The 19,256-nt window shown below is 38.8% G+C and overlaps 1 protein-coding gene across 2 annotated transcripts in view; it reads right to left on the bottom strand.

The window, feature by feature from the left end:
- ITGA8 (integrin, alpha 8) overlaps window positions 1-19,256 on the bottom strand; it is a 221,353-nt gene that overhangs the window by 143,266 nt on the left and 58,831 nt on the right. Inside the window, exons 7-11 of one of the 2 annotated variants that reach the window (XM_011968109.1) lie at window positions 17,111-17,236; window positions 16,091-16,135; window positions 10,935-10,978; window positions 9,049-9,105; window positions 5,447-5,499 (exon numbers count right to left, since the gene is read on the bottom strand). In XM_011968109.1, coding sequence (XP_011823499.1) covers window positions 5,447-5,499; window positions 9,049-9,105; window positions 10,935-10,978; window positions 16,091-16,135; window positions 17,111-17,236 — 325 coding nt within the window. The remainder of the gene's footprint in view (window positions 1-5,446; window positions 5,500-9,048; window positions 9,106-10,934; window positions 10,979-16,090; window positions 16,136-17,110; window positions 17,237-19,256) is intronic. The other variant, XM_011968110.1, reaches the window with a different exon arrangement.

Genomic DNA, 19,256 nt, shown 5'->3' with positions numbered 1-19,256 from the left:
ACCTGCTGTATGATTCCAATTGCATGACACTCTGGAAAAGACACAACTATGAAGGCAGCAAAAAAAAATCACACACCTGGGTTCATGTTATAGGCAACCCAACAGTGTGCATAAGTTACTATGCTTTTAACGTGTCTCCCGAATTTCATGTATTGGATACTTAATCTTCAGATGCATGTATTAATGGCATTTGGAGATGAAACTTTTAGAAGGTAATTAGGATTAGATAAGGCCATCAAGGCGGAGCCCTAAGATGGACTTGTGAATTTATAAGAAGAGGAATGGGATACAGAGCTAGAATGCTCTTGCCCCCGCCTCGACATGTGATGCCTGGCACTTCCTCAGGACTTTGCAGAGGGTCGCCACCAGCAAGAAGGCCCTCACCAGAGATGGCCCCTTGACCTTGGACTTCCAGCCTCTAGAAGTATAAGAAATACATTTCTTTTCTTTATAAATTGTCCAGTCTCCAGTATTCAGTTATAGCAACAAAAAACAGGCTAAGCCATGTATTGCTTTAACATAGAAACTTTTCTGTTTCTTTTTTTTCCCCAGTAGTACACGTTGCATGCTAATGCTCATGACTAACATTCAGAATTTAGTTATTTATTAAAATAATACAGATTAGTGGACTAGATAGTAGATATCAAATCAACCTAATTGATAGGTAAGAACTAATGTCACTTCAGTTACATTACAGAAATTAATTTACAACCTCTTTATGGTTTAATTTTTTAGATTTTTCTACCTAATTCAATCATAATGATATGTCCTGTATGAATGAACATACTTGCACTAAATCTAGCATAAAAATATAGTTCCCTAAGCTGTTTCCTTTCAACTGGATTTTTCTGTAAATTATTCTCAAGTTAACCACTAAGAATCTGTTTAAATTTGGCTCCTTTTGGTCCTGCAGAGGTTAGAAACAATTGTTGTAGAGAAAGTATCCAATGGATTAAATTGTAATTCAGTGAATTTCTGAAGTAATATAACTACTATAAGGCTCAAAAGCCATAAGAAATGAAAACATATTTGCTTGTTTAGGCACGAGATGAAAAATACCATTTCCATTTGTTAACAAGTTTGTTCAGAAATTCCTAACAAAGCTTACATTGACATAGTTTGTAGTAATGGAAGTCTTAAGATAGCGAAACTGAAGATAATTTCCCCAGCTTGTTTATATTTTCAAAACTGTCACAGGCTTGATAGTATTAACCATCAACCAGCATGCACACAACTGTTAAGTCTAAATGTTTGCTGTCCATTCAATCATACTCGGAGATTTTTTCTTAATAGAAAAATATCCGGGAAAATTTCTACCAGTTAATTTATTTGGTCACTTACTGACGCTGTCTTTTTTTTTTTTTTTTTCCTGATGTTGAGATTCTGGAGCTCCTTTAGGGACCTTGTTTTTGTTGCCTAGTTTTCGAAGAATATATGTTTTCCAACAATGTTCACTAGAGAGCCTTGTGCACAAATGTATTTAACTATCACCAGCTTGGGGAAAGGAGAGTCTGGCTCAAGCCCTTAAATGTGTGTGTGCAGGGAAGTCCTCACTTCTGAACCATAAGCAATGACCTAGCCAAGTGATTTTTTAAACCCTATGAAATATATTATATATATATCATCATTGTTATAATTTCAGACTTCACTTGAGTTGTCTATCTTTCATCTTTCTTTGGCCAGTCTCAATTACTTCCAGAGCATACTTACATATAACAGGACCTTGAATTTACATAGCATCTAAGTAATTAAAAACAGCAAATGATATACTGAGAATCTGTGGGCACTTTACCTTTATGAATGGCGTTAGTAAATTAATGCAAATATCCTTCAACGCAATCTAAAGAATTCAGAAAATACTATGTAATAAAAAAATATGCATAGCAATTTTTAAGAACATCAAGAAGGAAATTATTACTTTAAAACAGTTATGTATTTGTTACTACCATATTATTTTGATCAACAGGAAGCCAATGAGGTCATATTCTCACAATTTTTTTTTCCTTAACATGGCAAAAAAAAAAAAAAGTACTATAAACATTGTCACAAAACTTCACTATAGACTAGAATGCGCATGTTTCCAGGAAGGACGGTGCCCTGCAGGGCATAAGGCGAAACTTGGGCAAAGTCCTGAGGATTCAAACCAGGAGTGGCCTGTGGAAAAGAACACACAGAGTGAATCCGTATAGCGGGGGAAGAGCCCCTGCTGCTTGTGTGACCGTCAGTGGGGAGAAATGTGTCTGTGCATATATGAAAGGCCACAGTGAGATTTTTTTTTCCCCCTGATTTTGAGATTTTGGAGCTTTTTTAGAAACCTTGTTTTTGTAAGCATTACAAAAACTGGATGGCATGCTATGTCTGGCCTTCAAGTTCTTTAGCTATTTTCTTTCCAAATGACTAAAAGGCTGTGATTACAGTTACAGTCCACCTAAGTTGGAAATCTTGAATGGCAGTCCTAATAGCTACTTTAAAAAAATTTTTTTTAAATTTTTTATTTTTTTGAGATGGAGTCTCACTCTGTCACCCAGGCTGGAGTGCAGTGGTGCCATCTCAGCTCACTGAAAGCTCCGCCTCCCGGGTTCACGCCATTCTCTTGCCTTAGCCTCCTGAGTAGCTGCGACTACAGGTGCCTGCTACCAAGCCCAGCTAATTTTTTATATTTTTAGTAGAGACGGGGTTTCACTGTGTTAGCCAGGATGGTCTTGATTTCCTGACCTCGTGATCTGCCTGCCTCGGCCTCCCAAATTAGCTATTTTTACAACTTAAATAACTGAAGATGAAGGCAATTTATTTTTAAATTAACTGCTTTCAGGATAAGATTGGCATTCAACTGTAACTTCGAAATACATGCAGAGTGCAAGCACTGCCATCTCCCTCCACTGCTGTTGCTTAGACAGAGTCATTTCACTGCCCTCCAAGCCACTGTCCTGCCTCCCCTGGTGCCTGGTAGTACGGTTCCAGAAGGCTCTGTGACCATCTAGAGCTGGTAGACAGAGCACAATTGATAACAGGAAGCCTGAGCAGGTACTGCTCACCTGGAATCCCCATGGCTCACAGGACGTTGTAACAAGTTGGAAATGGACTTGTTCTAGTCCATGGCAAAGTTCGTGTGCACTGTGTGCAGTGGTTTGGAGTAAAGGCAGTGACCTGCACACCTTCACGATCCAGCTCCCTGGGGTTCTCGCTCCACAGCTCTCCGCTGGTTCTTGAATATGCCTGGAGCTCCCGCCTCAGGGAATACACACCTTTTGTTCTTCCACAGGGAACACTCCTTCCTCCCTCCCGCTTAGATCACCATGGCTGGTCCTCACCTCCCTTAGGTGTTTCCTTAGCTGGAATCTTAGCCCTAAGACCGTCATGATCTCCCCAATTGGGGATTGCATCCCTTCAAATACTCCCTATCTCCCCTCTCTTTCTATTTTAACAAGTTTAATTAATAGACTTTATTTTTTAGGGTAGTTTTAGATTGTTTAGATTCAAAGCAAATTTGAGCAGAAAGTACAGAATTCTCCCATTACCCTCTCCCTAACCTGCAACCTCCCACACCATCACGTCGGAGGGGCACATTCGTTCCAGTCAGTAAGCCCTACATTCATACGTCATTATCAACCAAAGGCCATGGTTTACATTGAATTCACTGTTGGTATCAAACCTTCCATGGGTTTTAACAAATATATAAGGACACACATCCACTATTACTGTATCATACAGAGTCGTTTCATTGCCCTAAAAATCCTGCTCTTCACCTGTTCATAACTCCCTCCATCAGAACCCCTGGGAAACACTGCCTTGCTCCTGTTGCCGTAGTGTTGCCTCTTCCAGAATGTCATGGAATTGGAATCATATAGAATGTAGATCTTTCAGACTGGCATCTTTCACTTAGCAATATTCAGTTAAAGTTCCTTTGTGTGTGTGTGTGTCTTTTTTTTTTTTTTTTAGACAGAGTCTCGCTCTGTTGCCCAGGCTGGAGTGCAATGGTGCAATTACAGCTCACTGCAATGTCAGCCTCCCGGATTCAAGGGATTCTCCTGCCTCAGCCTCTCAAGTAGCTGGGATTACGGGCACCTACCACCATGCCTGGCTAATTTTTTGTATTCTTAGTAGAGACAGGGTTTCACCACATTGGCTAGGCTGGCCTTGACCTCCTGACCTCAGGTAATCCACCTGCCTCAGCCTCCCAAAGTGCTATGATTACAGGCATGAGCCACCGCACCTGGCCCCTCTGTGTGTTTTCATGGCCTGACAGCTCATTTTTTTTTAGCACTGAATAAAAATTATCAGGATATTCCGGAGTTTATTTATGTATTCAGCTACTTGGTTGCTTTCAGCCCTTTTGTTTTTGCTGTCTCCATAGTACTTATAACCATCTCACATAGTCATTACTCATTTAATTTTTGTCTGTAGCATGAACCTTCCTAACTCTACTATAATCTTCATGAAGTTATGGATTTTCCTGCACCTAGAACAGTGCCTGTTAGTGCATAGTAGATGCTCGAGAACTTTATGTTCAATGAAAGAATAATAGAAAGACATTTCCCAACAGGTACAAAAGGTATGAAATTTATCTCCAGTCAAATGCCATGACACAATTAATACAAAGTCCATTGATAGCTATATGAAGGTCACAGAAAATATCTAGCAAAGGTGTAGCTAAAGTGCTTAGCACATTGCCCAGAACAAAGTAAGTATTCTTCAGATATTTGCTTTCTGTGAAAATGTGAGCTCCCTGAGAGACTCTACCTGTCTTATTCACCTGTGTATTCTGGGCACCAGGAACAAAGTCTGGAGCATGGTGGATGATCCAATAATATTTTTGGGTGGATAATCAATACATCTCAATCTAATGGTTTTTTAATTTAATGATTCATTAATTTACCTGTCAGGTCCTTTTAGTGAATCAAAGGGGCGTTTAATCATTATTTATTTTTGAAGTAATGACTTGAACACAACCAAAATTCACCGTGCTGTTTGGTCCATGTTCAACTGTAATTTACTACTGTAATCTGCAAAAAAACAATTTCATCTTCTCCATGGCTGTTACTAGTATAGTACATTTTTAAAGCAATTAAAAAATCCATTTATGTGTAAATGTTTTGTGAATGTACCACATGCTAGGTGAAAATTCTAGGAGTAAAGAGAAATAGATGAATGTCCTCAATGGCTATGAAGTTTGAATGACTGAAGACTTTATAAAATTAAAAATAAAATGAAATAAAATAATCCTCTACTAGAAGCAGCAGATATGGAAAATCTCCATAAGGACAAAATCAGATGACAGAGAATTATTTAATAGATGCATCTTCTTGTCCTGAACCAAAAACGTTGAGAACAAGGGAGCCTCTATCTTGTTGAGGCAGTAAGGAAGGATGTATTTTGTGAAGGGAAAATATAACATCTTTATGAATGACTGTAACATATTGTATATGACAGAGGTCTGTAAACTTACCCATCACTGTTAACATCTGATACGACAATGGTATATCCAAAATAAGATGCCATCTGCAAAGGAAAATCAGGAGATGACATTCTGTGTCTAAACAGTCAGTTTTGTAGTCATGTCTCCATTATTCCCGAAAGATTCATCTCATTGTGGTACATTTTTGCATTTAAATTTGTAGACTCCTGGAAGTTGCCAGGGTCCTCTCGCCTCATTTAGTCTAACCCCTGACCCAATGAATAATTTTCCCCATAATAACCCTGACATCTTCTTGGACACCCTCTGGGGATGTTCAACAATCAGTCCATTTAATTGGTGGACACAGCTATCAGAATGTTCACTGCTAAATCTGGCTCTTCCATAACTTGCAGCACTTAATCCCAACAAGTTCTGCAATCTCAAATCTCACAGAAGGAATCTAATTCCACTTCCATATGATGTTGTATGAAAATATTTTCAGGCCAAGTGCGGCGGCTCATGCCTGTAATCCCAGCACTCTGGGAGACCCAGGCAGGAGGGTCACTTGAGTCCAGGGGTTCAAGACCAACCCTGGCACTATGGTGAGACCACATCTCTATAAAAAATAAAACAGAATTAGCAGGGCATGGTGGCATGTGTAGTTCCAGCTAACTGGGAGGCTGAGGTGGGAGGATCTCCTGAGCCTGGGGAGTTCAAGGCTGCAGTGATCTGAGATCACACAACTGCACTCCAGTCTGGGTGACAGAGAGAGACCCTGTCTCAAAATAAAATATTTTCACTTGGCTCACCATTCAACCTCTCTGTGTTAGAGATATGATATGTGGTACCAAAACACAGATGACACTTGTGAGTGCTGACTACAAGAGAAGAGTTAGGTAGGATTTAAGCTTCCTGCTTCAGAAGCATAAAATGCTTTCATGTTGGGGGAACCCGCATCTCAGTGTCAGTTTGTATTGTGCTCAGAGTCAACAAAAGCTCCTAAATCCTTTCCATGAGTGTACCTAGTATACCGCAGTCTCTCCACATTTTTTTTAATTTTTTTTTTTTTTGAGACAGAGTCTCACTCTGTTGCCCAGGCTGGAGTGCAGTGGCGCAATATTGGCTCACTACAACCCCTCCTGGATTCAGGAAATTCTGTTGCCTTAGCCTCCCAAGTAGCTGGGATTACAGGTACCCACCACCATGCCCAGCTAATTTTTGTATTTTCAGTAGAGATGGAGTTTCACTATGTTGTCCGGGCTGGTCTCAAACTCCTGACCTCAGGTGATCCATCCACTCGGCCTCCAAAGTGCTGGGATTACAGGCATGAGCCACTGCGCCCAGCCTCCCTCCATTTTATATCTGCAGTTTTTCTTTTTAAACATGTTTTTGGATTTATAATCTTTTCAGGATTTATACTGTCATCAGATTTGACCCATAGTTTCAACTTGCCAATTTTGCTTCTATAGTGTGCCATGCATTGTTTGAGGTGACGTAACTTCCTATCATGCCCTCATTTAATGAACACGCAATCCCTTAGAAGGCACGTGCCCCAGGAGACAGAGACTTTGGTCTGGTTTGTTTACTGTTCTATCTGAACTTCCCGAGCAGTGTCTGGACCAAAGTAGGTGCCAAGTGCCAAATGCTCTTTGCAGAGAAAATGAATATACGAGTTAACAAGTGGCGTGTAACAACTCAATTCTTGCACCTCTTTTCTCTGTTCCAAACATAGATCATGAAATTCTTACTCTTTATGTGGCGGTGTGTGGCCTTCACTCAGAGGAATTTCATCATTTATGAAATTTCATCATTTATCACCTTCTGAGGTTCAGGATTACAGAACTGGGTAGTATTGAGGAGAAGAAGTTATAGAAAGGCTAAATTTAGCAATGTTTAAAAAGTTTCTAATGATAAAAAGTAAACAAATCTGGGCAAAGGAGAAGCATTGCTAGATTCTCATTCACTTATTAATTACCACCACTTAGGAAAAGTTGTTTGAAATAGTTGTTCAATATCTATTCAACTTCCTGCCCATCTCAGTCTTACTTCTCCAAACTTTCCAAAAGAGCATCAGGAGATGTAAAATGCTTTGTTGAAAATGTCAGAGTAATAGACTAAAGCCCCAAATTATAGCAAAAAGATGTCAAAATCATTTTGTGTTTATTTTTAAATCTGCTGATTTCTCTTCTTTCTTTTTTTTTTCAACAGAGACAGCAGTCTCACTGTGTTGCCCAGGCTGGTCGTGAACTCCTGGCCTCAGCGATCCTCCTGCCTTGGCCTTCCAAACTGCTGGGATTACAGGTGTGAGCCACATTTCTTTAAATACTGAGTTGGTACTTCCATCTAAGGGAAGCCAGCTGTGAACTGAATTTGTTTCTCCAATCAATTTTTCTCTCCTCTTCAAATTAAATTAACATGGTTAATTTTAAATGTATTACTTCCACAGTTTGTTCATATTTAGTTTAAAATTAAGTGTGTAGTTCTGTTCGTAAATTGTCACATATTAGTTACAAACATAAGGAGTTCATTTTAGGTTTGTCCTGCATTCAAACATGGAGGCCTGAATCTATATCTTACAGACGTAGAGATGCAATCATTTATGATCATTATAAGCACACGTATTCGCATGCATCTCAAATTATAGAAGATTTAATGGCACATGGGAATTTAGTGGCTTTTGTTTAGTCAAAAGACAGGAGAGAGGAAGTGGGATGGAAAGGAATTAACATTTCTTGAAGAGTTATGTGCCAGGGAATCTTCTAAGTAATCTATAATCCTTGATTTATTTCATTCTTAAAAGGAGCTTGGAAGATAAACATTTTATTCTTATTTTGCAAAGCAGCTCAAAGAGGTCAGGTAATTTTCCTGTGATCTCACACGGTTCATGAGTGGTGCAGTGGGAACTGGAAGTCTGATCTGTCAACTGTAGAAGTTCAGGCCCTTTTTACAGAGACATTCTTCCCATATCTTACATCAAAAGCTTCAGGCATTTATAGACTATTGAAAGATTCATGTTAATACAAAACCACTTCCCGTTGTTCTTAGAAAAAAATTCCTAATCCCAAACACCGCCTGCCTCCCCCACCAGTCTTCTATGAGTAGCCCCCATCCCCTCTGTCCTCAGCTCCTACGTCTCTCTTGCTTACAGAGACTGTGGCCTTCACTCTGCTCTTCACACATGTCCGGCTAGTTCTTGTTTGAAAGCCTTCGTGTTAGCCTTCCCTTGTCTGGAAGGTTCTAGATAAGATGGCGTAGTTGGCTCTGTCTTGTCATTCACATTTCAGCCCAGACATTTGCACCTCAGAGGCCTCCCTGATCACCCCATCCAAGGGCTTCCTTGCCACCTCCCTCCTGTCTTATATCACTCAGCTTTATTTTCTTTAAATCATGGTTCACAATCTGAAATTATGAACATTTATTTGCTTGTTAATAAACTGTCCCTCTCCATCCCCTTCCACCTCACTGCTGCCTGAGAGCTGGGTGGGATCTGACTGTCTGATGCACATGATTGCATCCTCAGTGCCTAGGACAGTTTCCAGTACATAGTAGCTGCTCATTAAGTATTTGTTGAATGGATGAATAACTGATATCATTATTATAGTCTACTGGTAACCCAGAGTGATTTTATTTATTTGATATTAAAATGTCTCTACCTGTTCGCCAGTGAAATTCTGAATAAACGTCATATCTGTAGAGTTAATGATTGAAACCTGAAATCATAGAAATTAAACAGGTTACACCATTTGACGTAGAATTGGAGCCCTTTTTTAAAACTACAACTTGAATCATTTAAAATTTTTTGGAAAGTGTGATAAATGGTTAGCTAAATGTAAAACAAAAATGAAAGCCCACAGAATGATCTTACCTAAAAAAAAAAAAAAACCAATTGAAGTTTTTCTTTATGGTTAAGTCTGAGATGCTTTCAGACAAAATGCATGCTTATTAATCTGAGCTGGAGAAATAAAAGTTAAATTCAAGAATATTGAGAGCGATTAACTTGACGATTGGTTGATTTAACCAGGATTTTTGTCTAAATCCATTTCTGTTCTTGTGCTACTATAAATTGATCATTATGGTTCTTTGCAAGAAAAATTAGGTTTTAAAATGCTATCCACAAGGCAAAAATATTCCTTTTAATTCTACTTAGCCAAACATGATGCTTTCTAGATACTTTTGCAAAAGGTGAACTTTATTTAAAATATGGTTTTCTTTCAGATCTATTTATTTACTTTTCCTAATTTCATAGTGACGGGTTTGAATAGTATCACCCCAAAATTTCATATCTACCCAGAACATCAGAATAAGACTTTATTTGGAAATAGGGTCTTTGCAGATGAAATTAGTTAAGGATCTCAAGATGAAATAATCTTGGTAGGCTCTAAATCTGATGGCTGATGTCCTTATAAAAAGAGGAGAAGACACATGTAGACACAGAGGGTAGAAGGCCACACAAGGATGGAGGCAGAGACTGGTGGGATGTTGCCACAAGCCAAGGAATGCCAGGGACTGTCAGAGGCTGCAAGGGGGCAAGGAGAACCCTCCTATCATAGATGCTCTGGTGAGAATATCGTCCTGCCCACAATTTGATGTCAGACTTCTGGCCTCTAGAACTGTGAGTGAATAAATTTATGTTGGTTAAAGCCAGCCAGTTTGTGATTCTATGTTATAGCCGTCGTAGGAAACAAATAATAAATTTACAATTAGTTAAATTTACAATAAAATTAAATAATGCAATTAATTAAAATAACTGAAATAACAATTGCTTTTATTTCTACTGTATGAGACATATTAAGGTGTTGATCATAACCATGGCATCCTCCACAATTATTCTCAGATTATACCCACAGGTAGGACAAGCCTTGTGGGTATGTGACTTGTGCAGTCACACGGGACCCTGTGTGCTTAGATGGGTCCCACACTTGGTTTAATGCTCTGCTGTTGCTGTCCTGAAATTTTTGATAATTTCTGAACAAGGGGCCTGTGTTTTCATTTTGCACTGGGTCCATCAGTTGCCTAGCTGGTCTTGCACATGGATGAGAACACATCTAATCTGGCTTGTTTTCCTTCCTTATTCGTAAGCAAGCAGGATGAATCGGGAGGAGGAACTCCTTAATAAAGGAAGTGTTAAAAGACTTAAAAGTTGCATAAAATGAAACATTTCTTTGCATATACAGATGGTCCTTAAATTATGATGTTTCAACTGACAATGGTTCAAAAGTGATACACATTCTGTAATAATCATACTTTGAATTTTGAGTTTTGATCTTTTCCCAGACTAGCAATATGCGATATGATACTCTTACTTGAGATATGAACACTTTATTATACAATAGGGTTTTGCCCACGTGTGGGCTAATGTAAGTGTTCTGAGCATGTTTAAGGTAGGTTAGGTAAGCTATGATGTTCGGTGGGTGAGGTGTATTAAATGTGTTTTCAACTTACAGGATTTTCAAATGATGGGTTTATTGGGATGTAATTCCATCAAGGAGCATCTGTACAAGAAAATATCCTATTCCTATAATGCATTCTCAGTACTCACATATCCAAAATTCTGTGCTCCTCTTGGAACTCCAGCAACCAATTCTGGGGATGAAAATAGTCATTTAGAAGTGGAATTACACACACACTCCCACACACCATATAATAAATAAGTGGTAAAGACAGTGCTTTTTAAATGAGTGGCTATCAGAACAGAGCAGGGGTCCCCAAGCACCAGGCCATCAACCAGTACCTGTGTGTGGTGCGCTAGGAGCCTGGCCACACACACAGTAGGAGGTGAGCCTCAGGTGAGCCAGAACAAAGCTTCGTCTCTATTTACAGCCACTCCCCATTGCTCACATTATAGCCTGAGCCCTGCCTCCTGTCAGATCAGCCGTGGCATTACATTCTCACAAGAGCGCGAACCCTCTTGTGAACTGTGCACGTGAGGGATCTAGGTTGCATGCTCCTCTTGAGACTCTAACTAATGTCTGATGATCTGAGGTGAAACAGTTTCACCCCAAAACCATCCCTCACCCCCACATCTGTGGAAAAATAGTCTTGCATGAAACCGGTCCCTGGTACCAAAAAGGTTGCGGATTGCTGATGTAGAGGGTTGGAAATTTGAAGCCAGGGCTTTGCGTTTACTTTTGTTTCTTCTCCAGATAACAGAAAACAGAAAAACAGAGGTCGTACCCCTTTGTCATACTTTGACATTTATGTCTTCATTGGGAGTCTCTCTGCACTTTTGTCTCTAGATCATGAACCTGGCTTCTTGGGTCCGCATGCGATTTATAAGTTAGACCTCTTACTGTGATTCTTCCAGCTTTTACTATAGTGACATCCCTTGTACTAGTATAAAAATTACAGTTCTGGTTCCATCTCAGAGTCAAGGGAGGGAATGGGATCAGGTGCGAAGCAGAGAGGGGAGCCTTGGACAGGAACGTGAATGATTCATCTACAGCAGCAGGAGAGCAGGGGAAACATGCTCTTGAATCATAAAACAGGGTTCAGGAAAACTAAGCAATCTGGATAGACTGCCGGGAAAGTTGACGGAACTGGTAGTACCCTGTCCAGTTTTCAATAATCTTTATTTGGTATAAATTAAGTTCTCCTGACACTAAAAGCAAACCACAATCAGATATAATAGAGCTGACTGATTTCAGAGTCAGGCCTGTGGGTGAGGACAGATTCTGGAGAATTGGGCCATTTGAGAAACATGGCAACCACGACTTCTCCCATCCCACAAACATCGGGAATTTTGTTTTTAAAATATCAGTCATCCCACTCAGTAATGGTGAAGTCTGCAATCTCATATGACCACAACTCTAAGGAGTTATTAAATGTAATATTGAGTAAAGATGCTCCTAATTTTTTAATAAATGATCAGGACAGTTTAATTGCTTGGGGTCTAAGGCAAGTCTGAACTCTCACTCAACTACAAAAACTATTCAGTTGGAAGGAAAAATAGGAGACTTTTCTTTTTCAATAACTCAAGGTGAAATCTTCAGAAGGACCTTTTTTTTTTTTTTTTTTTTTTTTTTAAACAGGGTCTCACTCTGTTGCTCAGCCTGGAGTGTAGTGGCATAATCATCATGGCTCACTGCAGCCTCAACCTCCTGGGCTCAAGCCATCCTCCTCCCTCAGCTTCCTGAATAGCTGGGACCACAGGTGCATGCCACCATGCCTGGATAATTTTTGTATATTTTGTAGAGACACGGTGTCACTATGGTGCCCAGGCTGGTCTCAAACTCCTGGGCTCAAGCCATCCACCTGCTTCGGCCTCCTCGAGTGTTGGGATTATAGGCCTGAGCCACTGTACATGGCCAGAAAATTTTTAATAATCAATATAATCAGGAAAAATTTAGATCCTTGGCCTGGGAACACATGACTTGAGTAGCATACTGACTAGTGAGAAGCAAAACTATTTCCTTCATTTGCAGCTTAGAAAGGTTCTATCACTGTCGAACTCATAGTTGGTGAGTAGTACAAGTCAAAAATTGACAGCAAAGTCAACATTCTTTCCAACACATCAAATTACATTCCTGGACTTGGTTAGGGACAGATTACTTTCTTGGGTTTTAGCTCACTACATCTCACTCTAAAGTGATAACAAAGGCTCTTAACCTTTTTTGAGTCATGAACATGTATGAAAATTGGAAAAAAGCTATGGATCCTTTCACCAGGAAAATTATATACAATCAAATCTTGCATGTAATTTTTAGAGGTTCCAATCCAGTGAAGCCCATTCATGTCCCACCCAGCAGTGGGAGGATCCATGTTAAGAACCCATCATCTTGAGGACATTGAAGTGCTCACTGTTTTTTTCAAATAGAATTCTTATTCCCTGTTGTCTAATTAAGTAAATCTTGAACATGCACAGTCCTGGATTCGTAGTGGTCTGGTGAGCTGATTGTGATGTTCCTCGATAGTGCTTTTATTTTAGATATCCTCAAAACACTTAAAACACAATCCATTTTCAGACATTTTATTTTAGATATTTTATTTTAAATAGTTTAGATATCCTCAAAACACTTTTTATTTTATTTTAGATATCCTCAAAGTACAAAATATCCTTTTAGATATCCTCAGAACACTTAAAACCCAATCCATTTCTGAGATCTGATGGAAAATCACTACTGTTTTCTACCATCTTTCCCTACAATGTACTCTTGTGCATCATTTATCTTATTGGGTCAAAACTGAATGCTATTCTGGAGAGCTTTCCAACAAGACTCTTTTTTTTTTTTTTTTTTTTGCTATGGTGGTGTAGAGGCTGTCTAAATAAAGTCAGAATTTGAGAGTTTTAAAAATTAACTTTTTTTTTTTGTAGACGAGGTCTCAATCTGTCACCCAAAGCTGGAGTGTGGTGGTGCAATCATGACTTACTTCAACCTTGACCTCACAGGGTCAAGTGATCCTCCTGCTTCAGCCTCCCAGCCTCCTAAGCTGGGACTATAGGTGCATGCCACCATGCCTAGCTAATTTTTGTATTTTTGAGAGGAGGTCTCACTATGTTGCCCAGGCTAGTATAGAACTCCTGAGCTCAAGCAATTCTCCCACCTTGGCCTCCCAAAGTGCTGGAATGACAGGCGTGTGAGCCACCACACCCAGTCCAACAATACTCCTAATGCCATATTAAAAGAATAATAATTTGGCAAGTTTTAGTTTCTTTTGTAAAATTTTCAGTGATTTTTAGATTTGACCTGTTCTCAAGGCACTAGTTACTCAGTACTATCTTTGATGGTTCCTAATTCAATGGTTCTTGTGACAGCCAACAGCGCTTTTTAGATATCAGGCCTTGCACTGTTTTATGGATAAACAGAGTTAACTCATTTAATTCTCACAAGAATCCTATGAGGTAGACAATACTATTAACATCATCATCCTTATTTTAGGAATGAAAAAAGTTGGAGGCACTAAGATGCTCAGTAACTTCTCCCAGGTCACAGAGATAGTAAGTAGCGAGGTCAGGGTTTAAACCCAAGAGGTCTGGCTCCAGAGTCCAGGCTCTTAAGCATTACAATATACTGCCTTTTAATACCTTGAAGAAGACATAATGAAAGGACAAGTCCTTTATGAATTAGTTTGTACCTAAAAGAAAAATGTTCTTTCAAAGGAAAAAATAAAAACCTGATTATCTTCAACCTGAACTGCAAAACTTTGTTTATGATATTCTGCTTTGTATACCTTAACACAAAACTATGAAAGGATCTGTGATGATTACTAGAGGTGACCATATTTCATTTACTCTTAATTATTTGTGAATTAAACCACTTGCGTTAGTGAAATGCAGTCAGTGTTCATATGAAACAAGATGGAAAATGGTAAATACCGATTGATGATTGACTTATTCAATAAATATTACCAGTTAAGTAAAAGTTCTCATTTATTGCCTTGCATCTAAGTATTTCTCATGCATTCACTCATGCAATCTTCAGAACATTATTTTGAGTTAGTTAGCATTAGTGTTATTTAAAGATGAGCAAATAAGAACCAGAGAGGTTGTCATATCCTAAAGAATAGAGAGTCCGTGAAGTCAGAACTTGAACCTATGTGGATCTTGACTCCAAAGATTCTACTTATTTCTGTCAGGCCGTTTCCCATATGAATCTATTATGAGCAACACATGGTCTAGTCTTTGTAAAGGAGATAAATAAGAAGGGGCAATACATAACAATACATAGATTTGCCTTCAAGGAGGTAGACATGAAGAGAAGTGATATATATGATACCATTTTTCCTTACTCTCATCTCAATCAAATCCACATAGGCAGCCAATGTGATTTGTTCTCTTTTTTTCTTTTAGATTACATGCATAATTGGATTATATTTACTCCTCAGCTGAAACCTTTCATGTCTTCTCCCCTGCATGTTGAATAGATCCCAGAATCGTTTCCATGACCTGTAAAACTGGACATAATCTGAGCCCAGACCTTTCTTGAAGCCAATCTCGTTTCACTATTAAAGTCTGGCAGTCAAACTGAGGTCCTTGAACACCCCCATTTTCTACACACCTTAGAATATAGAAATTGGCCTATGTCTGGCTGAACTGCCCCCCCATCATCCAAGGCTCTATTCAAATGTTTTCTTAACACCAAAGCTTTCCTTACTCTATGTTTAGAATTTTATCCTAGCACTTATCATAATTGAATTAGGTATTCTGTGTTAATTATTTCATGTCCATCAGCCCCAGTAGACAACAGTCACAGCAAAGTAGAGAAGGCAGGACAGAAGGGATATATAGGAGATAGGGATTCGTTTGTTTTGTTATTCGGGGTTTGGGATGTTCAAAGAGGAAAAAGGAAGTAAGGTTGGGGTGTTGGATTGGAGTTGGCTGGGGAGAGTAATTTTGGACATGTCCTATATGAGAGGCACTAGAAATGAAAGTTAAAAAGGGATCTTAATTTCACAAATTTGATCTGTCACTAACAGCATGGCTTTTAATCATCTGTATTGTTCATTCATAACATGGGACTATGGCCCTAATATTTTATTGCTTAACTAGATTTTATACAGTTGATATTCTTATGAAATTATTTGAGACTTAAAATGCTGTACCGAAGTATTTTTTTCTACAAAATATTATAGGCACTCTGGGATTCCATTAACATACTTTTTGTATGGCAAATAAAATCACATTGATAGAAAAACTTTTTGTCATTTTACCATTTCCCCATGCTTTATAAGTGATTTAAACTCAACAGTGTCTCTCACCTTGCTGAGAATCCCCCGTAAACTCCCCAGCAGCAACTGAGTATCCTGTTTTAAAGAAAAGAAACAAACTCATCACACTTAATGACTTAACCCAATTACTTACATCTAGAAAAAGGTGAAAGGGCTACCGTGGTACTGCTTTATTTAGAAATCTCTACAAATATTATAAAGATTAAAGATTCTATAAAGGAAAAATTAATCACACTGAAAGGAACACTTTTATACTAAATCCTGAATGCATAATAGATTATCTACTACTTAAGTAGTAGCATAGCAAAAAAAAAAAAAAAAAAAAAAAGAGAGATTCTGAGGTCAATTTTTAAAAGCATGGACACTTCATAATCCACCTTGAGTGTAAATGGTGGCTGTTGCATTTTAAGAGCTGCTGATTGAAAGTAATCAGACAGAATACTCTGAAAGATTTCCTTTGGGCTCAGGTTTTGCTATTTCTGGTCACCAGCAAGACCTACTTCCTAATACCTCTCATGATGACCACAATTTCATTTAGCTCTAAAGTGAGGTGCTGGCTACATTGACAAAACATAGCTACATTTCTTTTTCAAATTCATCAAGCAATCAAAAGGCCACTAGGATACCAAAGGTGGGAAACAGTAGTGGTAAAATGACATTGTGTGGTTTGTACATAATACAATTTGAGAATATTTCAGCAACTCAAACTTCTCTTGTGCGGCTCTGTTAACTAGAGAAGGCTGCTGTCATGCTGTCCCTGTCACACCGGTAGCAGCCTTGCTAATACGTAGTGTCTACTACTGGTGAAATAGTTCACATGGAAGAGACTGCTATGGAGCCAAGAAAATAGCTGCTCAAATTATGTATTACACATCGTGGCTGGAAAAAATAGCAGTATTAAAAAGAAAAGAAAAATCGAGTCTACTCTAATAAAAGAACATTTGTATAAGATGCCAAATAACATCGGATAAGTCAGGGATAAAACTTGCATCTGCATTTACTATGCTTGTCTTTTGAAAAACCACAAATGTCTTGGGCAATGGGTCTTACCAAGGTAACTGTCATCATAGGAAGCTGGAGCCACTTCTGTCTGCTTTTCTCCTGCCAGTTTTCTGAGGATATCCTTGAATGAGTAATTTGCAATGATATCTGCAACACTGGCAGTGATCACTTGCCCTGTGTTTAAACAAATTAATACGTTAACTGAATGAATGCAAGAGGCAGGCCCTCCCTGGGCAAACATACATTCCCTTGAAAGCTATGGTGGAATTGCTTGCTTTTTTGATGGTAAATTTTCCTGCCTGCCACTCGAACTCCAAGGCAGAGTTAGTTGCAGCTGGGTAGAACTTTCCATTCTGACCGAAGACCCGAGATGAACTACAATATTTTGTTGGTCTTCCTGCTGCTTTCAACATACACATTCCACCTCCAAATAATAAAAATATCTAAGAGTGGAGGCCAAATTTGCAGGCCAAATTTATGTGATGTATTTTTTTTTTTTTTTTTTTTTTTAGCGGGGAGACAGAGTCTCGCCCTGTCGCCTGGGCTGGAGTGCAGTGGTGTGATCTCAGCTCACTGCAACCTCCACCTCCCGGGTTCAAGTCATTATCCTGCCTCAGCCTCCCGAGTAGCTGGGACTACAGGCACCCGCCACCAAACACAGCTAATTTTTTGTGTTTATAGTAGAGACGGGGTTTCACTATGTTGGCAAGGCTGGTCTCAAACTCCTGACTTCGTGATCTGCCCACCTCAGCCTCACAAAGTGCTGGGATTACAGGTGTAAGCCATGGTGCCCAGCCATGATGTAATTTTTATTCTGGAATATTTCAGCTGGAAGGAAGGTTTGAGATCATTTAGTCAAATATAGCTTCTTCTAGGTGGAGAAACTGAGGCCCAAAGAGCTAGAGTGCATTCTCTAAGGTCATATGGTTTTGCTAGTAGGATATCAGGCATTTTAACCAACATTTCCTTTGGCATTCTAATAAAACTTTTGGTATTCTTGCAAAGTATAGATATTGTGTTCAATCTAAATCAGGTATCCGATTAATAGATGATAAAATATATCAGCTAAGTTAAACGAAGGAATTACAAAATCTTTGAGCCATCTGCTTTTCTTGCTAAAATAGAGAGAGAGCATAAAATTACAACAATGGAAAGCAGCTAGGTCCAATGAGATCCAAAATTCAGCAAAAGAGAAATCCATGGGCACCAACATTGATATGATAAGAACTTTGGCCAATCTCTCTCAAAAGTCACTCTCAGAAGTCTTGAAATATGGCATTGGGGTAGACAAGTATCTAAAAGACAGCCAGCAATTTCCGCTGCAATTTCTATGCATTCCCATGTTTACCATGGACATCTAAGGCAAAAGTGTGAGATCATGCTCTTTGGGAGAAAGCTGAAGAAATGCTTTCAAAAGACTATCATTTAACATCAATTTGAAAGCCAAATTAGTCTTTGGGATTTCACACATAATTCCCACAGTCTTTCTGTTGGAGGTCCACAAAAGAACAAAACTGTCAAACCAGATCATAAATATTGCCAAGTGACTGGGACTGAAATGACTATTCTGCTATTAAGACAATGGTATTTACACATGAGTTTCTGAACACTGTAGAATTTGCCAATTGTCTCTGGGTTAGAGCTAAAGATTCTCTTTCCTCCATCCCACATACACACTGTCTTTGCTGTTTCCTTTAGCTGTGTCTATAAACATTATCATCCTAAACCTGAACAAAATTTTAAATTCTATGTCTCAAACATGTGTTTCTATATGCAATTGCTATGGCAAATTTTTAACAAATCATTTGTCTCAGACATTTTTTCAGTTTAAGGAAAAGAATAGATTATGTGAAATAAACCAAGTGAATTAGAAAACCTTCCATAAATATAATTTTCATTTTGTAGCCATCTGTGGTGCAAAATGTATAGTTTTACAGTTTGCAAAGTAATTTTTAAGTACCAAAATGTTAATTATTTGATGTTTATAATTGCATATGCATGAATTGAGCTTAACATTAAGTTTATGTACAATTTTATCATAAATCGGCTGGGCGTGGTAGCTCACACCTGTAATCCCAGAACTCTGGGAGGCCGAGGTGGGCAGATCATGAGGTCAGGAGTTTGAGACCAGCGTGACCAACATGGTGAATCCCTATGTCTACTAAAAATACAAAAATTAGCCAGGTGTGGCATG

This window comes from Mandrillus leucophaeus, unplaced genomic scaffold (assembly GCF_000951045.1).
Source record: "Mandrillus leucophaeus isolate KB7577 unplaced genomic scaffold, Mleu.le_1.0 Scaffold83, whole genome shotgun sequence".
NCBI lineage: Eukaryota > Metazoa > Chordata > Mammalia > Primates > Cercopithecidae > Mandrillus > Mandrillus leucophaeus.
Note: the sequence above shows the minus strand (reverse complement) of the source record. Positions and strands in the feature narration are given on the sequence as shown.